This window comes from Hoplias malabaricus, chromosome 17, assembly GCF_029633855.1.
Source record: "Hoplias malabaricus isolate fHopMal1 chromosome 17, fHopMal1.hap1, whole genome shotgun sequence".
NCBI lineage: Eukaryota > Metazoa > Chordata > Actinopteri > Characiformes > Erythrinidae > Hoplias > Hoplias malabaricus.
In genome coordinates this window covers 3,182,707-3,205,826 of record NC_089816.1, presented here as the reverse complement: position 1 = coordinate 3,205,826, position 23,120 = coordinate 3,182,707, and the positions used below count along the sequence as shown (strand labels likewise).

The 23,120-nt window shown below is 40.4% G+C and overlaps 1 protein-coding gene across 1 annotated transcript in view; it reads right to left on the bottom strand.

Annotated features, from left to right (window-relative positions):
- ablim3 (actin binding LIM protein family, member 3) overlaps positions 1 to 14,005 on the bottom strand; it is a 106,856-nt gene extending 92,851 nt beyond the window's left edge. The window contains exons 1-2 of the mRNA XM_066649198.1: positions 13,784 to 14,005; positions 964 to 1,101 (exon numbers count right to left, since the gene is read on the bottom strand). Of these exons, the coding sequence (XP_066505295.1) occupies positions 964 to 1,101; positions 13,784 to 13,796 (151 nt within the window). The 5' untranslated portion in view covers positions 13,797 to 14,005. The remainder of the gene's footprint in view (positions 1 to 963; positions 1,102 to 13,783) is intronic.
- Between the last annotated feature and the right edge of the window lie 9,115 nt (positions 14,006 to 23,120).

The following is a 23,120-nucleotide window of genomic DNA, read 5'->3' as shown; positions in this document are numbered from 1 at the left end:
AAAATAAAAAAAGGAGAAGGAGAATGTTTACATTTCAAATTATATACATATACAAATGTACGATAAACCCTTTAAAATGTATTTCCTCATCTAATATATTGAAAGATCACTGAATTAGAAACACCTACCTGATATCTACACTCACTGTCCATTTTATCAGCTCCACTGACCATACAGGAGCACTTTGTAGTTGCTCTTACCCCAGAGGACCCCGACAGAGCAGGTATGATTTGGGTGGTGGATCATTCTTAGCGCTGCAGTGACACTGGCATAGCGGTGATGTGTTAGTGTGTGTTGCGCTGGTACGAGTTGATCAGACACAGCAGTGCAGCTGGAGCTCCATGGGGATAAGAAAATATACAGAGAAACAGGTGGACTACAGTCTGTAGTTGTAGAATAAAATGCTCCTGTATGGTCAGTGGAGCTGATAAATGGACAATGAATGCAGATACAAGTCGTAACCTAGTGATCGTTCAGTGTATGCTCCCATCACTGGAAAATGTTTTACTAAAATGTTTTACTAGTCCTGGCCTAGACCTAAACTTATGTCTTGAAAATAAGCACTTAAAAATAATTGTAATTTTAATACATTATACAACATATACAGCATATCCACATATTATGTGCATTCACAATGTAAATGAGTATATGCATTAATGTGGATGTATGTGCGTATACAAATTTCTCAAATGATTATTAGATTAAAAGTATTAATGGACAAATATGATTAATTTAATTTGTGATACTACAACAAAATAAAGAGTAGATGTGCACTATATCATTGTGTATAAACCATCCAGAATTGCACATGAATGAGAGTAAGGGCCTCTCCCAGTTGTAATTATGGCTTTGTGGTGAGGTGTATATGCACTCATCTTGTAAATACAGTATTGACAACACAACTTTAAGGCAGCAAGAGAACAGACCAAGTGTTAAAGTTAAAGATGGATGACAAGACCTTACCTTGGCAAGTGAAGCACTTGACATGGAAATGAATGCTCTGCACTCGTACAACTTCCCCTTTACACACCTCTCTGCATCGGAAGCAGTAGATTGGTCCAGAGCTTCTCTCATTGCCGTAAGAGCTTTGCTGATGAGGAACTGCTGGGAACAAGAAAGACGGCTCTAAGGAACATCACACAGTAATTAAGGGTAAATAAGCACAGTGACTAGGTTATAAAAGGAGCTGCTTGAGTCGATGTCATCTTATGGCAACACATGGAGACACATGGAGCCTGAGGCAAGAGCATGCAGTCTAAACCCTCTCCTTTTCCCATTGTCTAAAGCTCTCTCTCCTTCTCTCTCTGCTCTTCTCTCCATCTCTGCTGACTCTTATTGATGGCTGAGGGTTCCTTACTGATCTCTATCCTATTAAAAATGCATCAGAGGCACTCAAACATTCTGCCAGCAAGTGAATCAATTACTGAGAAACCGCCTTAAAACGAGACAACCCCCCTTCCCCTGGCTTTATTTTAAATGGATTGGTGTAAGTGGGAAATATTGTAGAAGGGCATGGATATGCAGTGCAAACAATTATCCAGGCCAGGGTCCAGGGTAAATTTCCCTATCATGCTACCAACACTGGGGCTAAACAGGCCTAGTATTTAATTAAATATACTGAAATTCCCCACCCAAACTCTATGTTCCAGTCCAAACTCCAAAACAGACTCCCACGAGTTTTCCCACAGGTTTTAAGGTGCATTTTGCATCCAACATTAATTCTCCATGGCGCTTTTGCAGACTTCTAGGAGCCTTACACTTTCATTTGGAGCTGCATTGTTATGGCCACAATGCTGGCAACAAAACAAAACCACCACATCAATTAAAAGGCTCACTGAATCGTAGTTCTCACAGCTCCAAAAGTCAGGGGAGGGGGGGTAAATAAATAATCTGAGCATGGTGGAAACGGTGTCACACTGAGATTAGTGTAATTTGAATGTGAGAAAAATAATTAACCATCAAGTTAAGAGAAGGATACAGATGTGATCAAAATAATCTTGCAACTGATCCGTCATACCCTCCTGCATATTTGTTTGGTTCTATTTTCTTTATCACAATTGGCAAAAGCATCATTAGAGCTGGGATAAAAAAATTATATATATATATATATTTTTACCACAATACAGTGAAAATGACAGCATTTTTGACACTTGCTCATGAAATATTTCTTCTAAAAGAGAGTAGAAATCTTCCCAAAATTATTGGATTGCATTTCATCATTTCATAGACTTCCCACTGTTCCACCACTTCCAGTGCTGAAGGGCTTTATGACCCTCTAGCCCACACAAAAGCGTCTTATTATTATTCATTTATTCATTATCTGTAACCCTTATCCAATTCAGGGTTGCGGTGGGTCCAGAGCCTACCTGGAATCATTGGGCGCAAAGTGGGAATACACCCTGGAGGGGGCTCTTATTAGTAGTATTACGGTTTATTTATTTTTTGCCAATGCTTTCCTTTGGAGACTATAGAAGCTTTGTGTCAACTATTAAACCAGACAACAATACATTTATCTAGAAACTAGATTTATTTGTTATTTGTTGGTATTCTGAATTAAACGTACAAATGATCTTAGAAGCACTCAACACTTCTGGATTTCGACCACAAATTCTGTATTTTAAAAACTGCTAAACCAAATGCTCCTTGACAAGTTATGATCATAACAGGTTGGCAATCATTTAGACCCTTACACTGCAGTCTTAGATCTAAAGAGCACCATCTCATCCATAAGAACCTCCATCAGAGCCATTACTGAAACAAACATGGTCTTGTTCTTAAAAAATAATCTAAAAAGCTGTCAGCCGACTGAAAAAAAAACAGAGTTCCACTGTTTTCTCATTCTTTCAAAGTCACAGAACAATGACCCATTAATACAGTTTTTCTCCCACAGAGGCTCATGTTCACACTAGCAACATTGTATGCAGTAACTTCTTTGGATTTGAAACAGACACCCACCAACATTGTTTTCTGCAAAGTGTGTGGGGCACTCGGCCTCAGTAATGTACAAACAGAGCATATGCAAAATATACAACAGAAAGACAACCCAAAAAGTCAAGCACTGCTTCATATGTATTTACATATTCAGACATAGTGTCATTGTTCAACACATGAATCTCCAAAAAATAACTTTACAGGAGAAGGAAAAAAAAAACCTTCTTAATTTTCACTGGAAGTCAATGTAAAAAGATTTTATTCAACGTAATTTTGGAGTGTTTCTGTTAGTCCAAAATACAATTAAGTTGTTCAGTACAAACAAGCTTCAAGAGAATAACAAACCACAGAATCTTGTAATTACTGAATTCCAAATGAAACTGAAATTACATTAAAGTTAATACTTAGAAAATGTCCCAACTTTTTGGGAAATTGAGTTTGTATAAAGCATATGCAACATTCCTCCTTAAATGAAGGGTTTTAGCAGACAGTACCAGGCTTTAAAAAACACAGCCATCACTCATCTTTTAATGTGGATTGTGAGTTTTCAGAATGTGTGTGTGTGTGTGTGTGTGTGTAGGATGTATGTATTCAGAGGCTCTGGCTGAGAGGTTGTGTAATCCCTGATAACACACTGAGCTGACACAGTGCACAGGAGGGTACACTCAGTCACTCTTCCCTCACACCTGCACTATCACACCTCACACTCAATACATCTCTATATGAGCAAGCGAGAGAGAGGGGGGTGGTGAAAGGAAGAGGGAGAGAGAGAGAGGGAGAGAGAGAGAGAGAGAGAGAGAGAGAGAGAGAGAGAGAGAGAGAGAGAGAGAGAGAAAGCCTTTAAAAAGCCTTTAATCCCATCATGGCACTTAAATGAATTTCCTTCAAAGTAGAGGCCTTTCATTAACAAACGGGTGAAAGCTTCTGTGTAATACATAGCAAGAAGAGATATTTGCATATGGTTTGAATAGGAAAACGTCCTATTCAATCTACCTGTCATGCACAGACATTGAGTTGAGCTTCTTGTTGGCACAAAAAATAACATTAAAACTAATGAATAATTGATGTTACTGCATCAAGCACTTACCTTACACTAAACAAATGTACAAACTTTAAGAAAACTATTATGTGGACAGTTTATAAAAATTGTCATGGGGAAAAAGCCATTCTGCCCAATGCCAAGCATCAGCTAATGGGGTATTTTTGCAATTATTTGGAGTCTGTGATCTACAATGTATCATATGTTTATGTGGCTTAATGGCAGTAAATCACAGAAGAGTTTCACTGCCTACTTTAAAGATTCTACTTTAAAGAGTAGAATCTGTTACTGCAGGAAAATGGTGGACAAACCTTCTATTAACCACTTTCATTTAATAAGACATGCTGTTTGAGCAGGTGTCCACAAACATTTGTTCTTATTCTATAACTCCGAAAGTCAGATCATGGTATAGAAAAGTTTGCTTTTGACTTTGGTTATGAAGAGTAATATTTAGCACAGAGCTAAGTGACATCCGGCCCAAGGTGTAAGGTGATAACCACTGGGCCTTAGGGGCTGCAGCTATTTCTGCCCTGGGCTCAGAAGCCTCCAAAGGGATTAGAGTCACAGAGGATTGTGGGAAAGTAGAGATGACAGGACGGGTTCATGGGCAGTGACAAGAGAGATAGGTGTAAACAAGAGGGGCTGAACAGAGTCCACCACTCTGCTGATAACTCAAATAAAAACTAGCTAAAATGGAATCCCTTAGTCCCCAATTTAATTATTTTTAAAAGTGCTGTTATAAATTTCACAGTAGTTCACTGAGTGCTGGCAGTGAGAATGAACTAAGTGGACAAAAAAGCAATTAACCTTGAATGCAATTGTCAGCAAGCAAATATAGACAGATACTAATAGATAAAGGTAGAGCCGTTACAGGGTCAGGGCAGAGGTCATCAATTTCTATCCCAGAGCACTGGAATGTAGCCACACCTGATTCAACTCATTTAGTTTTTTGTTGGGGCAAAATGCTGCTTTTTTGGATTATGATTTTACTTGCCAGTGCCTTTTAATGACAAATTCTATTAGTTTAATATAAATAAATGTATAAATTGATGCCTGCAAAACACTCAAAGCTGGGCCAGAGAGATATTTATACGTTTTTTACAACAAATTTTTGTAATTCAATAGGAGACAGATCTGGAGACAGACTATTCAAGCACATGCACTTTATTACTAAGATGCCACACTGTTGTAACTCGTGCAGAATGAGGTATGGCATTGTTCTGCTGAAACAGACATTTTCCTGAAAAGACGCTATGTCAAAATACAATTAGAGTTTGTCAGTGAAAACATTGAAAATACTTTCATTCTACTTTTATGAGTTAAATTAATGTTCAGGAAATCTAATACATTTCAGTTGTTAGTCATTATTGCAGTGTTAGGAAGTGTCACAACTTTTCTAACTGACTAAAGGACAGCTTTAGAGCAATCAGCAAACTGTGCAGACACCTATTGCTGGGAAAACTGCTTCAGGATCCACACTATTTACTATATAAAGAGGCCTTTTATTTTTTCTCGAGGACTAACATATTCCTTTTTATTGGACCGCCTACAGGGCATTTTCGCTTACTGACTGACTGACGGACTCCTAAAGTTGAAACGTGCATGCATGAGTAGGAACTGTTAGTCCAGCCATATTTCAGATTCTAGTTTGTGAATTTGGAACCATTTGGCGTGTTTCCACCGACCAACCGTGTCTGATTAGTAAACTAAGACAGGAACACGCTCTGTTTGTGTGTGTTTCTGGGGCTGTGTTTGGCACGACACCATGCACGTTGGCCATAGCCTCGGCTCAGCGATGGTTAGTTCACAAGCTCAGCAGGACGGCTCAGAACTCAGCAACTTTTACACACGTATTATATCTCACAGAGAGAGGGGGACTGCTGAATTTGTCTTATTTCATGTGAGTGTGTGTCTTTGCCTGAAATATCATAAAGGGAAGTGGAGGGGAGACACTGAGCTGTGCACAGCCTCCTTAAACTTCACATGATTAACCTGTTACATTGAATAAATAAGTATTTGTTATTCTTAAAATCAACAAAATGATCTTGGTCTTCTTTGTTCTTTGGTGGTAGGTCATCTAGTATTTATTTTTAAATAAAATGAACAAGAAAAACACTGATGGCGGTGTTTTATAAAATGAACAAAACTTACAACACAATCACATAATAAAACCACATGTAAACAAAGACATTGATATGAAGCACCATTCCTTTTCCAGACCTTCCAATGACAAGGGTCTGTGACAATGGCTATGTGGCTAATGGCGGGCCGGCAAAAATAGACTTTCAAATTATGGTTTTGATATAAAAATGTTGAATGTTTCAGCCTTACAATAGAGAATCCACCCACAGGTGATTTATGGCTGTTCTTACATCAGTGCCACGTTGCTCCAGTGACAGGAGTCAAATTGACCCGTGTTTGAAACCCAAGGTCATATCAAATGAGTTGTGACCTGTTAGGCCTCAAGGACTCGAACCAGCCTTCAGCCAACACTGAACTTTATAAATGGCATGATGTTTCAGCTGATGAGGTCTAAGACAGAGGTTTGACGGGAGGATTAATTGAGAATCTATTGATGTATATGGCTCTGTGCTACTCATTCACTCAACCAGGAGGATGTGCGTACTTGAGAATATCAAGCTTCCACCATCTCCACACTAGGCTTTTTTGTCCAAAGCCTATGATTGGCTCATAGGACACCACGGTCATAAATACAGTTGAGTGCCATATGGAGTCTGTGTTATTAAACTAGGATTAGACAAGTGCTCTACCTCTGCTGTACCTATACTGTAAGTGCAAATTAGTCTTTGTCTATATGAGCTGCTGTCTATTCCCATGGGAACTCCATAGAGGAACTGTATATTCCCAAGGAAACTAGAATCATTATAAAGCTTCAGTAGGAGTTTTATTATCAGGAAAATAGACCCAAGCCTTGTTCACTGACTTGGAAGACTCAGTGCTGTTATAAGAGACCAAAACTGACCATTTCGACTTATTACCTCTTGTTGTGCCTAACAAGAGGCACTGTCCTTTTAATATAAAAAGCAGTGCTAGACAATCAGAGAAATAAACAATGCTGCCTATTAAGGAGCCAAAAATACACAGAGGAAAATGCTGTCTGGCATTTTTATGAGTAGAAAATGCTGTGCAGTACAAATGGGTTATTTTGGGTTCTATTATTAAACTGAAACTCAACATCTGCTACTTTAAATTAAAATTCCCATGGGGAGTGCTGTAAGTTAAAGTAATAGAAAAAAAAATCAACAGTCTGTTGTTTTAGCTAATTTTCTTTAAGTTGAGTATTTTATACTAGCAGAAACAGATTCGTCATCAGGTGGCATTTCCTCTGCCCACCCAAGCTAGGACAAAGAAACTGTACACACTGTGTATACTGGAGGAGGGGATTCATATTATTTCTGGGGGAAATTAAAGTAATTTCATAATGCAAGCCTTGGAGCAGCTACACTCTAGAGATGAGGCAATAGATCTTAAGATAAAATCTGCAGAAGAACAGCATGTTGACAGGTGTTAGTGTGGCAGCATGCTTCTCTCTCCTTCTTTTGTTCTGAGCAATGCTAAATCACAGCTTTGGGCGGCATGAAGATGTACGAGCACCAAGTTCTCTCTGGGCTGAGATAGTTCTCCAGATGCCACTGTTTACAGAGCCTTAGTGTGTTTCCTCACACTGACTCAACAGATCAGGTTTAGATTTGATTGCTAGCCCAATATATTAACACTGCATTGTAATTTACACTGAATGAAACACTTAACTTGTATCTACATTTCTTGTACATTTTACCAGCTCCACTGAACATACAGAAGCACATTGTAGTTCTACAATTACAGACTGTAGTCCACCTGTTTCTCTGCATACTTTCTTATTCCCTGCTCTTAAATAGTCAGGACCCCCACAGAACCACATGAGAGCAGGTATGATTTGGGTGGTGGGACTTTTTCAGCGCTGCACTGACACTGACGTGGTGACGTGGATCAGACACAGCAGGGTTGCTGGAGTTTTTAAAGCTCTCAGTGTCACTGCTGGACAACCTGGTCCACCAACCAAAAATATCCCAAAAACAGCGTTCTGTGTCCACTGATACAGGATTAGAGGATGACCAACACAAACTGTGCAGCAACTTGTAGATGTAAAGATGCAATGAGCTACTGTCTCTGAATTTACATCTACAGGGTGAACCAATGAAATAGGTATGTCTAGCAGAGTGGACAGTGAGTGGACAAGGCGTTTTAAAACTCAATTAGCACTGCTGTGTCTGATCCACCCATAGCAGTGCAACACACACTAACACCGAACATCACGTCAATGTCATTGCAGCGCTGAGAATGATTCACCACCAAATCATAGCTGCTCTGTGGTGGTCCTGTGGATGCCAGGCTGTAATTGTAGAAATAAAAAAGTGCTCCTGTATGGTCAGTAGAGCTGGTAAAATGGAAAATGACTGTAGATATAAAGCAAGCAGTGATTGTTCAGTGTAGTAATGTTGCATTTTACACCAAACCAAACCAAACAAGAACATCCTAGGAAATGTCTCATAATTAGGGATGGCATTGAGCAGAAACTTTCAGTGATGAAGTGGACCTACAACTAAATGAAATTCATTAATTGCAAGCATCATTGATTGTGAAGGTCAAAGCCGCAATTCCAATTAGTTTAGCCATGAAATCCAACTAGATGTCAGTGGAAAGTGTGAATGGGTAATAGATGAGTTCATCTAAATCGCTCCATCTGTTCAGGGTCGTGGTGCGTCCAGCAGGAACCCACCCTGGACGGGGTACTGGTCTATCACAGGGCATCAGCTACTCCCACATTCACTCACACTTATGGACACTTTTGAATAGCCAATCCACCTGTGAACTCTGGGAGGAAACTAGAGCTCCCAGTGGAAACCTATGCAGACATGGGGAGAACACACCAGACAGTCCCCACAGACAATGACCCAAGGCAGGGGTTAAACCGACCACCCCAAGATCTTGGAGTTGTGTAACAATTACACTGTTGCACAACCATGCCGCCACCCAGCAATCATTCATTCATAGTCTGGAAACTCTTATCTAGCGCTATTCTATTAAACAATGTTAACATGAGCCCAGGCTGATGCAAAGAAAACAAAAAAGCATAGTCATAATCAGTATCAAGAATATTGTTTGTATTTTGCTGGCAGTAAAAGACCTATTAAATGTAAGTTCTCTAATATTCGCTATACCTTATAAAGTTCGCTATTTTTTATTCCACCTTCACACTTAATGCTCAGTCCTGAATGGTGTCAGAAATGCAATCCCATGTCCATCAGCAGCAGCCGTATTCAGAGACGCAGATAAACTGGAGAGAGAGGGGATGTTGCACTCTGCGGCAGGTTTGAAATCTCAGGTAAGAGAGAGCACAATAGACTGTGAAAGTGCTGACACAGTTTAAACAGTATATAATATAGGGTTTGTCCCCATTTTCTACTGTAACATCCTTTACACTGAAGAATTTACAGTAAATGTTGGGACATTTCTGTGAACATTTGATTGTGTTCAGCCAGTACTTACTTAGTAAAGTAAGGTGCTGACGTTAGAAAATCAGTTTTGAATTACAACCCCAAGTTGGGTCGTTGTGTAAAACATGAATAAAAACAGAATACAATGATTTGCAAATTATTTTCAACCTATATTCAATTCAATACACTATAAAGACAAGATAATTAATGTTCAAACGGATAAACTTTATTGTTTTTTTTATTGCAAATATTCACTCATTTTGAATTTGAGGCCTGCAACACGTTCCAAAAGAGTTGGGACAGGGGCAACAAAAGACAAGGAGAGTTGAGGAATGCTAAAAAAAAACCTTGTCTGGAACATTCTACAGGTGAAGAGGTTAATTGGAAACAGGTGAGTGTCAGGACTGGGTGTAAAGGGAGCATCCCCGAAGGGCTCAGTTGCTCACAAAAAAGGATGAAGTGAGGTTCACCACTTTGTAAATAACTGTGTGAGCAAATCATACAATGAATTTAGGGATTTCATCATCTAAAGTCCATAATATCATCAAAAGGTTAAAAGAATCTGGCGACATCTCTCCAAGTAAGCACCAAGCGAAAACCAACATTGAATGCACGTGACCTTCAAACCCTCAGACGGCACTGCATTAAAAACATATCACATAGGGTCAGTGTTAGCGTCAATGGCGTGGGTAACTTACACATCTATGAAAGAACCATTAATGCTGAAAGGTACAAACAGGTTTTGGAGCAACATATGCTGCCATCTAAGCAACGTCTTTTTCAGGGACTTCCCTGCTTATTGGGTAAACATGCCCCTGTCCCAACTTTTTTTGGAACATGTTGTAAGCCTCAAATCCAAAATGAGTGAATATTTGCACAAAAACAATAACATTTATCCATTAGAACATTAAATATCTTGTCTTTGTAGTGTATTCGATTGAATATAGGTTGAAAAGGATTTGCAAATCATCATATTCAGTTTTTATTTATGTTTTACACAACGTCCCAAATTCACTGGAATTGGGTTTGTAGAAACACCACTCCAAAACATTCCAAACTTACTGGATGCGGGTCCATCACTCTAGAGAACACAGAGCCCCTGCTCCATAACACAGTGTTGGAAGACTTTATACTATTCTATCCCACACTTAGCCATGATGGCATTCAGTAAGGAATAAAGGAAAGAAGGAATGAAAGTATTAAGGATTAAGGAAGGAAGAAGAATAAAGAGGGATGTAGTGAAGAAAGAAAGAAGATTTGAAATCTTGTGCTAAGCTGGATTTCCAGTGATGCAGAAAATAGTGGCTATAGTGGTTGATGTGATAGTGACAAATAGAAATGGAGAGAGCAGTAAATGAAGAAAGACAAAACGACCTGAGCGCAATTGCAGTGCCTTTCTGATACCTCTAGGAGATTGTGCTTGGAGTAGCCATGTGTCCATAGCATTGAGCAGCAGGTAAGATCAAGACCTTGAGTCATCTGTGTAATTGTATAAAGACTACCCATTTCAACAAAGAAGAATTGCAAAATATGTCCAAATGTATATTGGTGGGTGATTTCTGCTATTCTAAGGTGCACCCAGAACTGACAAAGACAATCAGCTGCGCACAAACAGTTTACAATTTTCACACAATCTCTAGAAAAGCACCCTTAACAGAAGGGGACGATCTTCAGCAGATGCATTTGAGCCTAAGGTCACCAGGCCCAGTGCCTATGGCTATGAAGCCCCCAGCATTGGACTGTGGAACTGCACAACATCCAGTATCTTTGGGATAAGTTGTGGAATCGGCGGCACGGTGGCGCAGCAGGTAGTGTCGCTCCAGGGTCCTGGGGTTGTGGGCTTGAGTCTCGCTCCGGGTGACTGTCTGTGAGGAGTGTGGTGTGTTCTCCCTGTGTCTGCGTGGGTTTCCTCCGGGTGACTGTCTGTGAGGAGTGTGGTGTGTTCTCCCCGTGTCTGCGTGGGTTTCCTCCGGGTGACTGTTTGTGAGGAGTGTGGTGTGTTCTCCCTGTGTCTGCGTGGGTTTCCTCCGGATGACTGTCTGTGAGGAGTGTGGTGTGTTCTCCCTGTGTCTGCGTGGGTTTCCTCCGGGTGACTGTTTGTGAGGAGTGTGGTGTGTTCTCTCTGTGTCTGCGTGGGTTTCCTCCGGGTGCTCCGGTTTCCTCCCATGGTTCAAAAACACACGTTTGTTAGGTGGATTGGTGACTCAAAAGCATCCATAGGTGTGAGTGAATGTGTGAGTGTGTGTTCCCACCTTGCGCCCAATGATTCCAGTTAGGCTCCAGACCCACCGTGACCCTGAACTGCATATGCAGTTATAGACAATGAATGTATGAATGAATGTTGTGGAATGTGGGATGTAGAGCTACTCAAGCAACATCAGACCTGACCTTACTAATGTCTGGGGCTAAATGCCATCAAATCTCACACAAAATCTAGCATTGCCAATCATTTCAAAAGAAACATATAATTTACTTCTTTAAAAAAGTAGACCATAACAAGAAATTAAGACTGAGACAACAAAAACCAGACTGAGTGTTCATGTGTTGGAATATTTCCCTGCTTGCCTTTTTCCTGCTGTAAACCAGAGCAAAGACGAATTGCCCTTTAACAAACTCTGTGAAGTAGAAAACACCGGATTCTTCATAAAAACGGTTATAGTTCCAGCAAAGAGACAAAGTGATGTCTTAGAGAAGGTGAATATGGTGGGTTCAATCACTTTAAACACTTAGGACCACAAAGCACAGGTTCTAATAAAATGATCATGGTGCATTGTAAAGCAATTCATTATTCATATCAATGTGAGTTTATCTTCCTAAAAATGAATCATTAAGTTTTTCAGAAATGTTGTTTGTATACTTTAAATATTAAAAATTACTAAAGAAAAAAAAAAGAAAGGTCCTGGGGGTCCCAGTGCCAAGTTTGTAAAACACATTTGTGTAAATGTGACAGCCACACGCACACATGGGATGGTCCCAGAGTTGGCCTCGTCAGCTGAGAGTGGAATTCAGCAGCACACCATAGGAATGTGAGACATATGATGTCAAAGGTGGCAGATGAATAGCATCATTCAACAGAATTACACAGACGAGGTCATTTCCTTATTGACTGAAGAATATGTGCTTTTTCAGGCCGAGCAGGAGCGATTTCCCAAATAAAATACTGATTATCAGATGAAAAGATAGAGAAAAAGTGCCCTTGCCTTTGGGCAAGTAACAACATCAGCTGACAGCAATCTTTGGAAAGTAGTTGTTCTCTTTCTCTCTCTCTCTCTCTCTCTCTCTCTCTCTCTATCTATTTATCTTAGATATACTTTTTCCTGTTCTTTACATTCTGTACCTACAACTCTGACTGTTAATACTGCTATTATAGAAGTCAAATCCCAAACAAGGCGTTTAAGCAGTAACTGACCCATAATCATTCACATAGGTGTCAAAGTAAAGCAGCTTCAATGACACAAATGGCCAAACCCTCATTTCCCACAAGGCACAAGAATATAAAATATATATTCTGTGTGTGTGTGTGTGTGTGTGCGTGTGTGTGTGTGTGTGTGTGTGTGTGTGAGTTTAGACAAAGCTCTGACCAAAGTGTGTGTAGTACAGATTTATTTTGTATAAAAGTATATTGCATTAACTTTTTACATTTTTTATAAATGTCACATTAATAAACGATATGAATTTATAGGAAATGTACACACTTCTGGCCAAACACATGGCATGCATAAATAAATGAGCAGTAGTTTTCTGCACGTTGAACATATATTTAAGAATATTGTAAAGACTGCTAAAGCTGAATCTAAACATAACAGTTTGGTTTGGTGAGGGTCATCCTTTATGCAGCAGAAGATGAACTAATCTCATAATTAGTTTGAATACACTGTCCCATAAATATATCATTAAAATATATAAAATAGGTCCCATGTTTATAGATGCACTTACAGTATGTCATTATTATAAAATGCAAAGTATAACGTTGAGATGCTAAATCTTAACAGTGAGACCTTAGGACATACTTATGAAGATCTTTCTCATTATTGTCATAAATTAAGTCACTATTAAGGGATAGAAAAGTCGTAAATATGAGTTAATAATCATAATTATGGGATAGCAAAAAAATATTTTGGAATAGTAGGTCAGAAGTATGAAAAAACTTGGTAATTATTAAGTCTTACTTTTGAGACGAGAAGTCATGACTAAGTGAGTCAAGGATTATGAGATTTTATTAAGATGAGGTCTTACTAAATAACAGATGTGTGATGAAGTGGGCGTCCCTCCAGACCACAGCCTCACCTGAGGTAAAGGAAAGCGTTTTACTCACCGCTCGCGCTCATGATGCTGAGGATGAGCCTTTAACGATTCAGCCCGGTCCTTACGAGGAAGTTCAGGTAAAAACACAAACACCTCACGTGAGACGAAATTTCAAAGGAATAAAAATAGCAATCCGCTCGGCATTTTCTCAAAGTGCTGGCGCTGTTCTCCGACTGGAAACGGCCGGGTGTTCCCGCACACACACACACACACACACAAAATAAAAAAAATAAAAAAACGCACACGCGCACGCATATACACCACACACACTCCGCGTGCACCCCTGCCAACTGCTAGGATCCTGGCTTCAAATAATGGAGTCCAATAATGCAATGAAATGTTATCAACCTGCTCACATTCCGTGCATTTAGTGGATGTCTCTCTCTCAGGTGAGAGAGAGAGAGAGAGAGAGAGAGAGAGAGAGAGAGAGAGAGAGAGAGAGACTCCACACTCACATTGCGAGCGGCTACCGGCTGAGAGGGAGTGACGTCACGCGAAAAGTGGCGTAGGAGGGAGCGCGCGGTCAGCGGTGGAGCGGGTGAGGGCTGGGTTTTACGCTCTCACACTACACACCCCTCTACACTGTATACACGAAACTGAGCTTAGGAACAACAACCAAGCTTATAGCTCCCCCTGCTGCTGTGTTCGGGGTACATAAACACCCAGAAGAAACGTGTGTTTATTCGCTTATTTCCTGCAAACCCTGGACGATACTCCAGTCCATCTCAGTTCACCACAGACACACACACACACACACACACACACACAGGGCGTAGCACCAAAATTTGGGCCCTATGCACAAGCAGAATCCATGGGCCCCCCTCAACCACAATCCCACAATCCCATAAAACCACAATAATAAATATATATATATTTAAAATTAGTATACTATTGCAATGGTGCGGTACAGGGGGTTAATTCAAGCTTTTCAAAAGTGGGGGTGTTCTGGTGTAGGGAGAAGTACAATCCCCTCTGAAATTCCATCCATCCATCCATCCATTATCTGTAACCGCTTATCCAGTTCAGGGTCACGGTGGGTCGAGAGCCTACCTGGAATCATTGGGCGCAAATCGAGAACACACCCTGGAGGGGGCGCCAGTCCTTCACAGGGCAACACAGACACACACACATTCACTCACACACACACCTACAGACACCTTTGAGTCGCCAATCCACCTACCAACGTGTGTTTTTGGACTGTGGGAGGAAACCGGAGCACCCGGAGGAAACCCACGCAGACACGGGGAGAACACACCACACTCCTCACAGACAGTCACCCGGAGGAAACCCACACGGACACAGGGAGAACACACCACACTCCTCACAGACAGTCACCCGGAGGAAACCCACACGGACACAGAGAGAACACACCACACTCCTCACAGACAGTCACCCAGAGCGGGAATTGAATCCACAACCTCCAGTTCCCTGGAGCTGTGTGACTGAGACACTACCTGCTGCACCACCATGTCACCCTCTCTCTGAAATTATCATAGCCAAATTATAATTACAATTACAACCAATTAAAAGTTCTGGAATTTCTGTATTTTATGTATATCTAGGCCTACAATATGGAAATAATTTGTTTTTTGTCAATGTTTTGAAATCACGTGAAGGTAGCTACTATTCCTTCTTTCCCCAGACTAGCATTAGTCATGCATTTCACCTTATGCTCCCTTGCGTGGAGTCCCAACGTTTTATCATTTGTGCCAGGTGAATAAAACTGCTCCATGGTCCCACATCTCCTGGATCTTTGAGTGAAAACCAAAAAGCAGACACACATGAGGGATGACACATTGCAAGCCTGTGGTAGCGAATTGTCAACTTCACTTACTTGGGTTTGCTTGAAAACGTAGTCTATCTTCCCCTGCCTTTTCCCTTTGTGCGTCCTAATACTGCACGATAAAAAGAGAAAACGTTTTTTCAAAACACAGTCCCAGGGCCGTCACTAGAGATTAATGATTAGGCGGGCTAAGCTTTAACCAAGGGGGTCTGGGATAATTGCCACATAGCAGCACATTTCTTTGATATTGTACAGATTAAGTAAAGCCTCAAGGAGTTGCCTGCCTTAACACAACAAAAGGAAAAATTGAATATCCATCTACAGGTAGAAAAACAACAATTAACTGATTATATACAGGTGTCTGTAAAATACACAGTCGTAACGTCAGGAAAGAACATAAACATCAGTTCAGTCTGCGCTACATACTGCAGTGTTTAATCACGAACATTGTAACTGGCTTTTTTTTAGCAGCTTACTTTACCTTCATCAATAACCAGGTTTCCTCTGCAGCATAATGCTATTTCAACTAGTGCCTCAGTGGCTTTTCACTTTGGTTCATTAAAGACTGTAACAGTAATTCAATGAATGTTTTTTCTTTATTTTCGTCTTGAAATGACACATTACATTTACATTTGTTAGCAATATTTATTGTGATCTTTAAATGGTATTAATATCTAAAGGAAAATAAAATTCCAGACTCCTCAGAGCCCCTCCCCCAGAGTCCACTATGACACCCCTGGACAAAGGATTGGACAAAGTCCTTAATTTACAAATAGCTTTCCTATAAGAAATAATAACGACGATATAGAATTGCTAATTAAACAAATTTCGTTTGTTTATTACTATTATTTAATCAATCATGCAGGAAATATGAGGAACACACGCGTTTATTTACATACACGCTAGAGGTCGCTGTTTTATTAGTTTGCATTATGAGGACCGCGCAGTAACAACAACAACAACAACATTAATAATAATAATATAGCACGTGCATACATAAATGCAGCTCGAAATGCTTTAAACATTTTCTATATGACAAAATTAGAATTATAAATGAATTAACAATGTAACCACAATTTAAAATTAAAATAATTAGAAAAGAAATTAAGATAAGATAAAATGTAAATAGACAGGACTTTTATTAAAAAAAAAAAAAAAAAGAAAGTACATAGTAAAAATGAGAAAACATAAACAGTTAAAACAACATTAAAATTACAAAAACTACACTAGAGCAATGCTGATTGTAATTCAAATCATTTTCTGCCCTTTTTGAAGGTGTTTAGAGGGGAATTTGTTCAGAGTGCACTTAAAGAGTTGTTCTTTATAGGAATAACTCACAGTTAGGGTTTGTATACTTGTAAAAAACAAACACCTGGGAACTTTAAACCTTTAACACAACTTAAATGTAGACAATTTTTTTTTATATAAATGGAGAACATGTTAGTTTTCTCCTTCTTTGTCGTTGTAACGTCTTTCTATTTAACATGTAAACTTCGTAGATGTAGAAAGTGAAGTGCTGTAAGGAGCTTACTTCGTTCAGTCGCATCAAACATTACTGAAAGCAGGGCTTCATGTGTGAGTTTTAGTTTTGGATCACAAACACTACTCTAATTCATCCCAAAGATAGTGGATCCAGCTCCAATTATGAAGAGAATCAAACACTTGGGGGTATTACTACTCCTCTAACCCATGTCTGGCATTAGGTGTGGTGTTTTTAGTTTCATCTGAGGCTGCTCAGTTTATTTCAGACATGTCTACAACATTACAAAGTGTGTGTGTGTGTGTGTGTGGGAATGGGACGGGGATTGGGATATAATTGGCCCTTTTTTTTACACCAGTGGACATCTGAAATCCAAAACTGGGTTCAGCTGGTTCTACAGGTTGGAATCCATCTTTGAGACAGACCCCAGTGTTGCCATAGACCAGAACATAGCCCTTCAGAATCCAATAACATTGAATTTGTGGGTGTGTGTGTGTGTGTGTGTGTGTGTGTGTGCACGCATCGTATTATGTTATGTTTCAGCTACTTTACATGTACAAACCAGACTCCAAAAAAGTTGGGACACTAAACAAATTGTGAATAAAAACTGAATGCAATGAAGTGGAGGTGCCAACATCTAATATTTTATTCAGAATAGAACACAAATCACAGATCAAAAGTTTGAACTGAGAGAATATATCATTTTAAGGGAAAAATATGTTGTTTCAAAATTTCATGGCATCAACAAATCCCCAAAAAGTTGGGACAAGGCCATTTTTTACCACTGTGTGGCATCCCCCCTTCTTACAACACTCAACAGACGTCTGGGGACAGAGGAGACCAGTTTCTCAAGTTTAGAAATAGGAATGCTCTCCCATTCATGTCTAATACAGGCCTCTAACTGTTCAATCGTCTTGGGCCTTCTTTGTCGCACCTTCCTCTTTATGATGCTCCAAATGTTCTCTATAGGTGAAAGATCTGGACTGCAGGCTGCCATTTCAGTCCCCGGATCCTTCTCCTACGTAGCCATGATGTTGTGATGGCTGCAGAATGTGGTCTGGCATTATCTTGTTAAAAAATGCAGGGTCTTCCCTGAAAGAGATGGCGTCTAGTTGGGAGCATATGTTGTTCTAGAACCTGAACATAGTTCTCTACATTAATGGTGCCTTTCCAGACATGCAAGCTGCCCATGCCACAAGCACTCATGCAACCCCATACCATCAGTGATGCAGGCTTCTGAACGGAGCGTTGATAACAACTTGGGTTATCCTTGTCCTCTCTGGTCCGGATGACATGGCGTCCCAGTGTTCCATAAAGAACTTCAAATCGTGACTCATCTGACCACAGAACAGTCTTCCATTTTGCCACACTCCATTTTAAAAGACCCCTGGCCCAGTGCAAACGTCTGAGCTTGTGGAGCTTGCTTAGAAATGGCTTCCTCTTTGCAGTGTAGAGTTTCAGCTGGCGACGGCGGATGGCACGGTGGATTGTGTTCACTGACAATGCTTTCTGGAAGTATTCCTGAGCCCATTCTGTTATTTCCTTGACAGTGGCATTCCTGTTTGAGGTGCAGCGACGTTTAAGGGCCCGGAGATCACGAGCATCCAGTAGAGTTTTACGGCCTTGACCCTTACGCACAGCAATTGTTCCAGATTCTCTGAATCTTTTGATGATGTTATGCACGGTTGATGATGATAACTTAAAAGTCTTTACTATTTTACGCTGGGTAACAGCATTCTGGTATCGCTGCATTATCTTTCTGCGCAACAATGGTGGAATTGGTGATCCTCTTACCATGTTGGCTTCAGAGAGACACTGACACTCTGAGAAGCTCTTTTTATCCCTAATCATGTTGTAATTGACCTAAGTAGTGTTAATTGGTCTTCCAGCTGTTCGTTATATGCTCAATTTCCTTTTTCCAGCCACTTATTGCTACTTGTTGCTACTTGTATTTGTTGACACTGTGAAATTTTGAATCAACATATTTTTCCTTTAAAAATATTACATTTACTCAGATTAAACTTTTGATCTGTCATCTATGTTCTATTACGAATAAAATATTGACATTTGCCGTCTCCACATCATTGCATTCAGTTTTTATTCACAATTTGTTTAGTGTCCCAACTTTTTGGGATTCCGGTTTGTAAATTAATTCAGTAACTGTAAGGGGTACGAGGGGGATTTTCTATGATAAAAGCCCTTTTAACTTGACAGATATGTCAGCATTTTTATTGATCATATTCACTTCTTGTTGTTGTACGGTTACGTTACAAGCATTATAAGCCCATTCAAAAGATGTCTTTACATTTTAGCACCTCTTATCACCTTCTGCGTGTGGAGACAGAGAGACTGCTGGGATTGCATTCAACAGGAAGCTCTTATTTTGCTGCCTCTCTTCTTTTTTCTGTGTGTTTTACTGAGGCCTCTGTGACTCTTCTGTTCTGTGGAGTGTCCAAAGTCCTGAGCCAAACAAAGGCCTTCGGGAAAGGAGGAAGCAGAACAATGGAGGGATATGAGATGGGCCCACAACCTTCTCTCTCTCTCTCTCTCTCTCTCTCTCTCTCTCTCTCTCTCTCTTTCTTTCTCTCTCTCTCTCTCTCTCTCTCTCTCTCTCTCTCTCTCTCTCTTTTTGACAGGGTCTTAGGGTTATTGCATGAGACAGATGTAGCAGACTTCAGCAATGTTCTACTTCAGATGCTCTTTAATTCAGTGTATGCATTGGTGGGGAGCTGCAACTCGGACAACACTACACCACTTAAGACTAGAGAGAAAAAAAACCCTCTTTCTTAATGCTAATACCTGCACCTATAAGGCACTAATACTATGTTACTGCAAATATACAAACAAGACTTTTTGGCTGTTCAAAATGAATCATGGACATTTAAAGCTTTTACAAGACATTTTTTACATTTAAAAAGCCCTGCTACAAAGCTGATGGTTATATATCACCAAAAAGCACTAGGTAGGCTACAAGTGATACTCCGCTGTACTACTCATAATATTTTGTTCAAGAACTCTTGTGTTTCCAGTCAAAATAGCTGCATTATTTTCAAATGCACAATTCATTCATTCATTCATACCCATTAGGGGGTGCCAGTCCTTCACAGGGAGAACACACACTCACACATTTACTCACACAATCACACCTACGGACACTTCTGAGTCAACAATCCACCTACCAACGTGTGTTTTTGGACTGTGGGAGGAAACCGGAGCACCCGGAGGAAACCCACGCAGACACAGAGAGAACACACCACACTCCTCACAGACAGTCACCCGGAGGAAACCCACGCAGACACAGGGAGAACACACCACACTCCTCACAGACAGTCACCCGGAGGAAACCCACGCGGACACAGAGAGAACACACCACACTCCTCACAGACAGTCACCCGGAGCGGGACTTGAACCCACAACCTCCAGGTCCCTGGAGCTGTGTGACTGCGACACCTACCTGCTGCGCCACCGATGATCATATTAAATTAAAATGAGCAAAAAATTACAGTGGTACTTTGCATGTTTTTATTTCACTGCATTTATAAAACCTTCTCTGATGGTCCACAGTTAGGCCGTAATGTTGGGGTCTCTCCAGCCCTGCAAACTTTGAATGCAGTTAACAGAACAACTAAGTGTGACAAGTTTACACACATTTCATTTCAATTTTTTATATATGAGCTCCATATATAACCAGATATAAGAAAGTGACCATAGGATACTGCAACGGCTACAGTTTTACAAATCATTAATCACTTATGGCTCCAGGTGTGTGTTAATTGCCCCTAATTCACTAGTGTGGGTATTCACTGCCACAGATTAATGAAATGTAGAGGCCAAATGTGGTTTTACTATTGTGCAATGAGCACAAAGCACAGTTTTTGATGATTTCACATTTCACACTTATTATACTGACACCTACTGGCCTGAATATGGCAAATATTGTATTTTTGTGATTAAAAAAACACCTAAAATTAAAAATTAAACCTATATTTATCACTTTTGAATGTTTTTGAAGTATTTCATGGGCTGAGTGTGGTGCAGTGGGTTTACCATTGTGCTGAAATTGACGGAGCACAAAACAACAGGAAACTGTTCTTCCTGCAGGCAATAGGGCATAGGGTGCAGGGCACTGGAATATTCTCTCACAAAACTTCCCTGAATTCCCTTCATCACTTCTGCCCTTAGGTAAACACCTCAGCCTGTTATTGCACTTCCTTTATAGTAATATCAGTCAATATCTCAGCTTTGAAACATAACATTCCAATGAGAGCATTTCATAACTCACAGCCATCATTACTTATGGTTATAATAGACATTGAAGCATAAAGCTATAGGTAAAAAGCAAATATATTTAATACAATAAATTGAACAATAGGGCGGCACGGTGGCGCAGCAGGTAGATGTCGCAGTCACACAGCTCCAGGGCCCTGGAGGTTGTGGGTTCGATACCCGCTCCAGGTGACTGTCTGTGAGGAGTGTGGTGTGTTCTCCCCGTGTCTGTGTGGGTTTCCTCCAGGTGACTGTCTGTGAGGAGTGTGGTGTGTTCTCCCCGTGTCTGTGTGGGTTTCCTCCGGGTGACTGTCTGTGAGGAGTGTGGTGTGTTCTCTCTGTGTCCGCGTGGGTTTCCTCCGGGTGCTCCGGTTTCCTCCCACAGTCCAAAAACACATGTTGCAGGTGGATTGGCGACTCCAAAGTGTGAGTGTGTGTCTGTGTTACCCTGTGAAGGACTGGCGCCCTCTCCAGGGTGTATTCCCGCCTTGCGCCCAATGATTCCAGGTAGGCTCTGGACCCACCGCGACCCTGAACTGGATAAGGGTTACAGATAATGAATGAATGAAAAAAATTGAACAATATGTTCTGAGGTAAGTAATAGAAAAATAACCCTGGGCTTTAGTGCCTTGCCTTTAAAATGAGATATTCAATTACCTCAATCCCCCTCAAAAAAATTATAAAACTGTCCACCCATAAAAATATAGAGGTCTACTAAGTCTTGTCATAGAGGGAATACATTGGGTTCCTGAAACAAACCAATCCATTCTTTAACAAACTCTCAGCTGAAAAGTGTATTAGAACAGTCTTCTATAGCCTCTTTAACTCTAGTCCTGGGGACAATCACTAACCATTTAATCATTAAGCCAAATGTGAATGTTGCCAGCTGTATTTTGCATGAAATTAAACCCCACTCTTTAGGCATGAGGCTGATTGTCATTCTTGGTTTTGATAGAATATGTCTCTGTTAGTGGTGGGCTCTCTCTCTTCCTGTGTGTGTGTGTGTGTGTGCGTGTGTGTGTGTGCGTGTGTGTGTGTGTGTGTGTGTGTGTGTGTGTGTCCACACATTTGTGATTTTCAGTCCAGAGTGGGATTAGGTACCACCCTCTAACTCCAGTCAAGTGGCCAATCACATGCTGACCTCCATATGTCTGCTAAGGCTACGTATCTAAAGGCTTACCAAGAAGCCTCATAAGACCTGAAGTGTTCAAGTTGGTTTATGTTTAACAGAAATACTAGAAATGGCCACAGCAGTGCCAAAGCTCAGCCTATTATCTGCTCTGGAGATAAAACGATAAGCTGTGAAGGAGAAGAATTTGCAAAGCAGAGGTCAGGCATTAAAAAGGAGTTGTCCCAGAAACAGCTTACGGAAAATCTCAGCTGGGGTTGCAGCTTAAATCCGAAAGTCTATTTCACAAGTCACTAAAACAAAGTGGGATAAAAAGATCAAAAGGATTTCATCTAAAACATGACTGGAATGCTGTCGTTAACCAGGTGTCTGGACGGAGAGCAATTAACAGTAAAGTGAGTAACAACACATATCTTACTGCTGAAGGTGCATATGTTGCTTATTATGAATAGAGAACAAGCCCAACCAGACGGATAGCTTTATTATTTGTCGTTTGCCTTTCATTCCCATGCTGTGTATTTCTAGATTGTGGAAGGTTCCACTCTAGCTCTCTTTGTGCAAAGGTTTTTGTTTATTTGAAATTTTATAAATGTTCTGAGAGATTTGTTTTTTATTCCTCTGTAGCCAGTGATAACTATCTTAAGAAAGTAAATAGGAGATATTGACCCTGACCCAGAGTCAGACACACA